Raw genomic sequence first — 10,266 nt, 5'->3', positions numbered from 1 at the left:
AATAGAAGCAATGTGTCTTTGACCACCATCACGTTAGTGTAATAGAAGCAATGTGACTTTGACCATCATCACGTTTGTGTAATATAAGCAATGTGTCTTTGACCATCATCACGTTAGTGTAATATAAGCAATGCGTCTTTGACCAATATCACGCTAGTGTAATATAAGCAATGTGTCTTTGACCACCATCACGATAGTGTAATATAAGCTATGTGTCTTTGACCACTATCACGTTAGTGTCATATAAGCAATGTGTCTTTGACCACCGTCACGTTATTGTAATATAAGCAATGTGTCTTTGACCACCATCACGTAAGTGTAATAGAAGCAATGTATCTTTGATCACCATCACGGTAGTATATTATAAGCAATGTGTCTATGACCACAATCACGTTAGTGTAATATAAGCAATGTGTCTTTGACCACAATCACGTTAGTGTAATAAAAGCAATGTGTCTCTGACCACCATCACGTCAGTGTAATATAAGCAATGTGTTTTTGACCACCGTCACGTTAGTGTAATATAAGCAATGTGTCTTTGACCACAATCACGTTAGTCTAATATAAGCAATGTGTCTTTGACCACAATCACGTTAGTATAATATAAGCGATGTGTCTTTGACCACAATCACGTTAGTGTAATATAAGCAATGCGTTTTCGACCACCATCACGTTAGTGTAATATAAGCAATGTGTCTTTGATTACCATCACGTTATAGCAATATAAGCAATGTGCCTCTGACCAACATCACGTCAGTGTAATATAAGCAATGTGTTTTTGACCACCGTCACGTTAGTGTAATATAAGCAATGTGTCTTTGACCACCATCACGTTAGTGTAATATAAGCAATGTGTCTTTGACCACCATCGCGTCAGTGTAATATAAGCAAAGTGTCTTTGACCACCATCACGTTAGTGCAATATAAGCAATGTGTCTTTGACCACTATCACGTTGGTGTAATATAAGCAATGTGACTTTGACCACCATCAAGTTAGTGTAATATAAGCAATGTGTCTTAGACCACCATCACGTTAGTGTAATATAAGCAATGTGTCTCTGACCACCATCACTTGAGTGTAATATAAGCAATGTGTCTTTGACCATCATCACGTTAGTGTAATATAAGCAATGTGACTTTGACCACCATCACGTTAGTGTAATATAAGCAATGTGTCTTTGACCATCATCACGTTAGTGTAATATAAGCAATGTGTTTTTGACCACCATCACGTCAGTATAATATAAGCAATGTGTCTTTGACCATCATCACGTTAGTGTAATATAAGCAATGTGTCTTTGACTACCACCACGTTAGTGTAATATAAGCAATGCGTCTCTGACCAACATCACGTTAGTGTAATATAAGCAATGCGTCTTTGACCACCATCACGTTAGTGTAATATAAGCAATGTGTCTCTGACCAACATCACGTTAGTGTATTATAAGCAATGCGTCTTTGACCACCATCACGTTAGTGTAATATAAGCAATTTGTCTTTGACCACCATCACGTTAGTGTAATATAAGCAATGCGTCTTTGACCACCATCACGTTAGTGTAATATAAGCAATGCGTCTCTGACCAACATCACGGTAGTGTAATATAAGCAATGCGTCTTTGACCAGCATCACGTTAGTGTAATATAGGCAATGTGTCTCTGACCTACATCACGTTAGTGTAATATAAGCAATGCGTCTCTGACCAACATCACGTTAGTGTAATATAAGCAATGCGTCTTTGACCAGCATCACGTTAGTGTAATATAGGCAATGTGTCTCTGACCAACATCACGTTAGTGTAATATAAGCAATGTGTCTCTGACCACCATCACGTTAGGGTAATATAAGCAATGTGTCTCTGACCACCTTCACGTTAGTGCAATAAAAGCAATGTGTCTTTGACCACCATCACGTTAGTGTAATATAAGCAATGGTTTTTTGACCACCATCACGTAAGTGTAATATAAGCAATGTGTCTCTGACCAACATCACGTTAGTGTAATATAAGCAATGCGTCTTTGACCACCATCACGTCAGTGTAATATAAGCAATGTGTTTTTGACCACCATCACGTTAGTGTAATATAAGCAATGCGTCTCTGACCAACATCACGTTAGTGTAATATAAGCAATGCGTCTTTCACCAGCATCACGTTAGTGTAATATAAGCAATGTGTCTCTGACCAACATCACTTTAGTGTAATATAAGCAATGCGTCTTTGACCACCATCACGTTAGTGTAATATAAGCAATGCGTCTCTGACCAACATCACGTTAGTGTAATATAAGCAATGCGTCTTTGACCAGCATCACGTTAGTGTAATATAAGCAATGTGTCTCTGACCAACATCACGTTAGTGTAATATAAGCAATGCGTCTTTGACCAGCATCACGTTAGTGTAATATAAGCAATGCGTCTTTGACCACCATCACGTTAGTGTAATATAAGCAATGCGTCTCTGACCAACATCACGGTAGTGTAATATAAGCAATGCGTCTTTGACCAGCATCACGTTAGTGTAATATAGGCAATGTGTCTCTGACCTACATCACGTTAGTGTAATATAAGCAATGCGTCTTTGACCAGCATCACGTTAGTGTAATATAGGCAATGTGTCTCTGACCAACATCACGTTAGTGTAATATAAGCAATGTGTCTCTGACCACCATCACGTTAGTGTAATATAAGCAATGTGTCTTTGACCACCATCACGTCAGTGTAATATAAGCAATGTGTTTCTGACCACTTTCACGTTAGTGCAATATAAGCAATGTGTCTTTGACCACCATCACGTTAGTGTAATATAAGCAATGTTTTTTGACCACCATCACGTTAGTGTAATATAAGCAATGTGAGTAGTTTACGTTACACTATAGGTACGACCATGAGGGCGCTGTTCATACTCGGATGCGATATGACGTCATAATGAACAGCGCCCTCATGGTCGTCCCCATAGTGTATCCGAGGTGGAAGCATGGATTAGCATAAATGATGACGTCACAATAGGATTTCGTGCATAAATTAGCATAAATGTATGTAAAGGGTTCATTTGAATGAGGATGACGTCACAATGGGATATTGTGAATACATTTGCATACATAAAATTGATGTGAATACGAGGTCGTGTCGAGGTCATCGTGAATACATTTGCATAAATTACCATCAATTTTTTATTTTTTTATTTAATTATTATTTTTAATTGAATGTTTTTTTAATTTGTAATTGGACGGGCGTGGACGAAAGATTTTCAGAATATATCGTAGAGGGCGCTCACACACACACACATACGCTAATAAATACACGTCATTTTGCATACTAACGGAGTTACACAAAGAAGGGAAATCTGCTAATGAGTAAATAATCAAAAAATGGATTAAAAACTGAGTAATTGAATTGAGTATATAGAAAGTATACATTATTGTTTTTGTTTTGTTTTTGTTTTTTTGTTTTTTTTTGTTTGAGTAAATAATCAAAAAAGAATGGATTAAAAACTGAGTAATATAAGAATAAAAAAATGACATTTTGAGTATATAGAAAGTATACAATTTGTTTTTGCTTTGTTTTGTTTCTTGTTTGAGTAAATAAACAAAAAGAATGGATTAAAAACTGAGTAATATAAGAATAAAAAATGACATTTTGAGTATATAGAAAGTATACAATTTGTTTTTGTTTTGTTTTGTTTCTTGTTTGAGTAAATAAACAAAAAGAATGGATTAAAAAACTGAGTAATATAAGAATAAAAAATGACATTTTGAGTATATAAAGTATACATTTTCAAATGCGGATAAGTATTCGATTATGATAAAAACAAGAAAACACGAGTAACACCGAAAAGTCAATACACACTTTTTTCTAAGCAGAATCGCTCATCTGTGATAAAAAGAAAAAAAGAGAAATAATATGAAATCGATATATATATATATACATGTGAAATTTCAAAAGCATAAATCACACTTTTTTTTTCTAATCAGAATCGCTCATCTGTAATAAAAAGAAAAAAAGAGAAATAATATGAAATCGATATATATACATGTGAAATTTCAAAAGCATAAGTCATCTAGTAAAACTGCGTGGGAAAAAATATTTGTCATAAATAGGGAGGTTGAGTCTGGTCACGTTTTCGATATATCTGTTCACATAAAGGTCATTCAAATGTCTATCACGCGTAAAAGAGTCGGCTACGGACTTCATAGGTTGCCCTCGACATCTGCGCAGCAAGTAATACAGGACGTATTGACCACAAACTGTAGAGAACGGAGCTTGTAGTATTTGATGATTGTAGACCCATGTACAAATGTTTTTATCGAGAAATCTCTTAAATTCCACGTAGTAGGGTTGACTACCATACGAGTCAAAATATTCTCCACGGTAGGGATCCTTCAGATAAAAAGCCACCCAATGTGTCCCACCTCCGCTACTGTCATCGGTGTTTGATACGAACGCTGCGGGATACTCCAACACTTTAGCCTTAGGCAGTTGATCTCTAGCATAAACGCAGAAGAACACGTTTCTAGTGTACGGATTAGTCGACAGAATACGATTCAGTTGATTCGTGTCCATCACAGCTAGAAATCAGTCAATACGTTTCTGTCTCTGTCAATCTCGATAACGTTATCGTATTCAGCATAAATCAAAACGGACACAGTCTCAGTCAATGCTTGTCTGAACTGAATCTCAAGACCAATCTTTCCTTCTTGTATCAAATTGAGGTGATAATCGCTGGCCGATTAGTCGGGAGTGAGGTCAAATGTGAAGATTGTGTACCCTTCGGGATATTCATCTCGAGTGATGCCGTTGCCTTGGTCTTGACCCATTTTATTTGTACCGGTAAATAGAGTGTAATAAGCCATGATGCAACTTCTGCCACCAGCTGCCATGAAGTCTGTCTTCAATAGCTTTGCGGGAACTTGCTCGCCTCTAACGTTGAGAACGAGTGAAGTGATACCGTAATTCTGGAAGTTGAATGGATTGGTCTCGTAGGATCCATTGAAAGACTTATTAGAAACCAGACACAGGATGATTCTTTTGGGCAACTGACCAAGGAATATCAAATCTTTGTTTAATGACATAGTACCAGTCGGGATGGAAGCGATTTTCATAACGCATCGATCGATGGGGTATTTTGCAGTACCTTGTTTCAACGCTTCGACGTGTCCCAGTTGTACCCTGAGGCTCAACTTGACTTTTCTCACCAGGAGAGTAGCGTCGGTGATGATTACTTTGAATGCTGGATTTTCGGTTGAACTGATCAAGCAGAACTGATTTTTACTTCGATGTAATTTCAGTCTAACTTCCACCCCATTGAGTAAATACTTTGGTTGAAAAAATATGTCCCCGTGTATTCGTCCGATCATGTCGACCGTCTTACTGAGTGATGTATATGCGTATCGACGTTTGAGTCCCATGTTAGCGTCACCATCATCAGCCCTTGGGTTTGCAACATTCATTTTTCCAGCGGTGTCCTTCTCAAATATCGCAGTACCAATCTGCGTTGATTTGGCGTCGCCTCCATAATTCAATAGCGTTTCGATCATGGCTCTGTAAGAATAGGTGGGAGATGCATCCGAAATCTGCTTTCCATTTAGGTACACGTCGATTTGATTGAAGAGGGAATGCAACCACAAGTTTGCAGGCCCTACAGCGGCGTCCGCAGCCAAATTACTTCCGTTTGCATTCGTGATTTTAGCCTTGATGTGCAAAAGCGTAGAACCAATATCGATGTAGTCACTTCCGGCCGAAGGTATTACAAATTCGATCGGACCATCGGCTATATTCGTGAGTGAGTTTACCTCTTCGTAACTTCCTTTTTCGATACTTGTCTGTGTCGGAGGAATAGTAAAGAGATCGAGTTCCGTCTTTGTGCATTCACAGGAGTGTTCGTGTACAAAAGCCATGATGTTCAGTCGAATATATCCGGAGATCTTCTCCTCTTCTTAGCCTTGGAAGAAATGGCACGTCTCATTGTTGTCTTCTTTCTTTTGATGGTGCGTCCTCGCCCCGTTTGAGAGGGTCTTCCAAATAAATTGCTCAATACCGAAGAAGTAATTTGACGACCCGCAGTCTTTGCTCTACTCGAAGCCGCTTTTTTAAAGTTTTTCCCTTGTACAACATCACCTAGAATACCCAAACCGGCATCGAGCGCTGGTTTTGCCACTGCTTTCAGACCTTGTGTTAACAGAGGTGCGACCGATCTCGCCAATCCAGAAAACATACTTCCGATTCCATATCCGCGTTGCAGTCTCGCGCCAGAAAATACAGATCCTCGTCCAATCTGATTCATGTAGTAATTTCTATAAACCCCCACGTGAGGAGTGTAAGGTCGATGTCTGTTCATTTTTACTTCACACTAGCGAAGGATGAGCTTTGCGAAAACTCAGCGTCACGATCACTCGTATCAGACCTTATATCAATCTCCACAGTCTCAAATGTTGACGTTCGAATCGGCAGGAAGTAAGGTTTGTTGTAAGTGTGATTGACGCTATCACCGTGGGTTCCTTCAACATTGACTATTCTCATGAGAGGTACGGAAACGTCACCGACCATTTGGTGTTTGACTATATTGCAATACACGTAGAGGGAATACAAACTTCTAATGTCGGCAAGGTAGGGACTAGTGCGTCTTTCGTTTGTAATTGTTGTATTTGAGGGAAATCCTAACAGTTCAGCCAATCCACCCATCAAGATTACACGAGCTCCTTCTTCAACCGCCACGGTCACTCTCCTTGACCTCGAATTATATGTCATCAGTATTTCATCTGGTAGACCTTTTTCTCGAATCGCATCTAAAATCATTTCGATCGAGTTGTAGTAGCCCGGATTCAATTTCAGTTCTCCATGATCTCTCATATTGGGTGAGGCATCGTAAAAGTTCCTATTTTCGTCATGTACGATGTTGTACCACAAATTTGGGTAGTGGATGTCGGCCAATGCTACTTCCCAATCGCCATCTAGCGAAAGCGTTCTCGGTAGTTTGACAGTGTATTTTGTCAATGTGTTGTTCGGGAACACATCGAGCGAGGCATTACTAGGGAGCGTCAAAAAGAAATCCTTTCCAGACATGATGATCTTTTGAAATGAATCGGGTCATCGTGTGTGTGAACGGTATTTATAAACATAAAGTCCCTGATCCAAGAATTAAACGAATCATCATACCCACGCCACTTAACGAAATATTCCACGTGACCTTTACGTTTTCTCTTGCGCAGCACTTTCTCCACAATGTACAATGCATCGTCGTCTTTTACTATTTTCTGATGTTCTTCTTCGTAGAAAGTACCTTCCAACATTTCGCCGTTGTAATCTGAAATTTTGTAAACAGGTGGTTGTGTGTTGAGACGTCCAACAATCGTGAATACCTCTTCGGTCCAATTGGGTAGGTAACCTTTCTTGAAAACGTGTTTGGTTTTACTGATTCTGACTCTGTCACCGAGTTTATAAATCTTCCTCTTCTTCAACCCCTTTTTCTCTGTGTTTAGATCACCGTACAATATGTCTCTGACCTTTTTGTGGTTCGCATAGGTAACGAGTGAGGGTTTGGTATTTATACTTCTGTGATGGGTATTGTTGTAAGAACGTACCATGTCATCTAATACAGGTAGATAAGTCAACGTGTTGTTCTTCGTGAAATATCTGAACATTTTTCCCTTGATGGTTCTGTTGTATCTCTCCACAATGCTGGCTTTAGTCTCATTGCCTGTAGTAAAGAACTTAATGTCTTCGCTCTTGAGGTAGTTCTGAAAAAGTCTGTTGGTGAATTCAGTTCCTCTGTCCGTGTGCAAAACGTCAGGGCGACGCCCCTTCCCGAGTATTTTCCGAAATGCCTCGACCAAACTCGCCCCTCTCTTGTCTTTCAGAGGTACGACGAAAGCATATTTTGAAAAAACATCGATACACGTCAATAAGAACTTGTATCCACTGTTGTATCTGGATATCGAGGAGAGATCGGATAGATCAGCCTCCCACTGCTCGTCCACTTGGAAAACCACCACCCTCCTTCTTTTAAAGGACCATCTAGAAGGTTTGTGCAGAGTATATGTATCCTGTTTACTCAACCACTTCTTCACGTCCGACTTGGTTATCTTTTTTCCTCTCTTTGTTTTTTTTACGGCAGCATAAAGGGAATTCAAACCCCCGTAACTTCCAGGACTTTGGACATCGTAAAACAGTTCGTCTAGGACGGTGTCCATCTTCTTCGTCATTGTTTACGGGTGTGGTTATTTCACATGCGCAGAGGCAGTGGATACGTTCGATAAACGAAAGCAAAGCAGGACAGCGTGGATCCATCACGACCGACTGAACCAAAGTAAGATCTAGCGGTTGCGACGAGGTTCTATTTAATACGTCACCCACGTGTGTCGAGGATGAATGGGAGTGGAAACCACATGGGGTCCACGTCTCTTCGGAACTCTCCCCTTGAGTGTGTTGGTATGCATGTAAAACCACCGATCTGTATTGCCAACAAGGTCTTGAGGTACATTTGACATTTTCATAACTTCGGCAAATTCTCTCCAACCTGTGGGGGTGAAATTCTTCCTTTTACGCAAGAAATCATTGACTAAATCGATGATGTGCGTGCCTGGCACGGATTGTCCATCAATGATTAATTCACCATTTTCACCCCAGTCGACCCGTTGGTTCTGTTTAACTTTCTGTAGTAGAAGCTTCGCTTTTCTCTGCATGCTCTTGGGAACACTTTGTAAGACTTCGGATGTAATTTGATCTGGCACACCATCTTTGTCGGGTTGAGATTCCCGATCGGCTACAGCAACAGTGCTGGGTAATTGCTGCATAACGGAGATTGGAATCGGTTCGTTTTTCTTCTCCCGCAACAACAAGTACTTGCGTAGAACCTGTTGGTACAGTTTGACTTTTTCATCTTCAGGCAACTCTTCCATTTGCGTTATGTCGTTCATGTCTCTATCCAGCGAAGTCAATGATTTCACCACAGGTCTCGTCATTTGAGCATTCTGGCTTTGGATGGTAGATAATAGCTCAGCAGGGACTAAAGCCATCTTCTTCACGGATTCCATCTATTTAAGACTTAGTAGGGGAGGGAGTATGCTCGAAATTAAGGGAGCAATCAAGGCGGCCAGGAAACCTCCTTTCTGAACCAGAATTTTTTTCTTTTTCTTGACTGGAGTTTTCTTATTGGACAGTGCTCGGAGATGTTTCACGTACAACGCCAATTTTCTTTTCTGACTAGGTGATAGCTGGACGTTCCCTTTCAACACATTGAGCGAGCATTCACACAGACACTGTATCAAGTCACTTGAGGCTCCATCAATTATCCCCTTTTGTTGTTTCGAGTTGGCCTTGTGCAATACAGAGAGAAAATCAGCGTTCTTTCGCATGCGGGATGACATGGTGAAATGACTGACGATGAAAGACTGTCTTTTTTATACCTTTCTCACATACACTATCGGTACTTGAGATGAAAGTATGTTCGTTCGAATGCGTATTTCCTCAGGGGTGTCTGGCATCAGATCCACGAGGAGGTAACCGTGAGGTTCTTGGGTGGCATCGGTGAATGCCTCCTGAAGAAACTTAATGTTTCTGGGGTACATTTGCTTTGCCAGAACGTTGACTTGTGATGCGTCCCTTGGATTTTTAAACAGGAAAATGTAGTGCGTGTTGAGACTGATGGTTCTCAATTGTCTGCCCTGATGTAAGAGATTTTGCAAAATCAGTATCACAGATAAATTTCGATGGTGAGATCCCTTCGTGAAGAACTGGGCGATTTGTTTATTGTTACCCGTTTCTGTCATCAGATCATCTATCACCAACAAGTTTCTTTTAGTCGGGTCGATTATTCTACCAATATCTGGAGGTATCCTATCGATAAAGCGAATTTGAGGCACTGTTTTCATCATTTCCAAATAGGCTGGCTGAAACTCGCCGTAGCACCAATAGATAACGTCTGGTGGTGGAGATATGACGCTGTCACATTGTTCTAATATCTGTTTGACTAAAAACGTCTTCCCAGACTGCGTGGGACCGCACACGAGAGAGGTAAATGGGTGTTTCAATCTTGCATCCATGACGATATCATAGGACCTCGCTGGTTATCGTGTCTCCTTTTACGTTCTTCAATGTACTTTTTCAACATCCAGTTTAAAACAAAATAAGGCAGTGTACATAAGCCAGAATAGACGAGTGATAGAACCAAGTCCGATTTGGTAGAGCCCATGCCAATGTGATTGTTCAAGGTTCAAATGGATGAATGATGGGTAACCGACGATCTAGCTTCTATTTATATATTTTTTGTTT

The 10,266-nt window shown here is 40.1% G+C and overlaps 1 protein-coding gene across 1 annotated transcript; it reads right to left on the bottom strand.

Moving 5' to 3' along the window:
• Positions 1-4,727: 4,727 nt before the first annotated feature.
• LOC146729860 (uncharacterized protein F54H12.2-like) lies at positions 4,728-5,894 on the bottom strand. The gene has a single exon (XM_085495129.1). The coding sequence runs from the start codon at positions 5,892-5,894 to the stop codon at positions 4,728-4,730; it is 1,167 nt and encodes a 388-aa protein (XP_085351255.1).
• Positions 5,895-10,266: the final 4,372 nt, after the last annotated feature.

The sequence above is a fragment of the Saccoglossus kowalevskii genome, chromosome 21, assembly GCF_978046115.1.
Source record: "Saccoglossus kowalevskii chromosome 21, keSacKowa6.1, whole genome shotgun sequence".
NCBI lineage: Eukaryota > Metazoa > Hemichordata > Enteropneusta > Harrimaniidae > Saccoglossus > Saccoglossus kowalevskii.
This window is presented reverse-complemented; position numbering and strand designations above follow the sequence as displayed.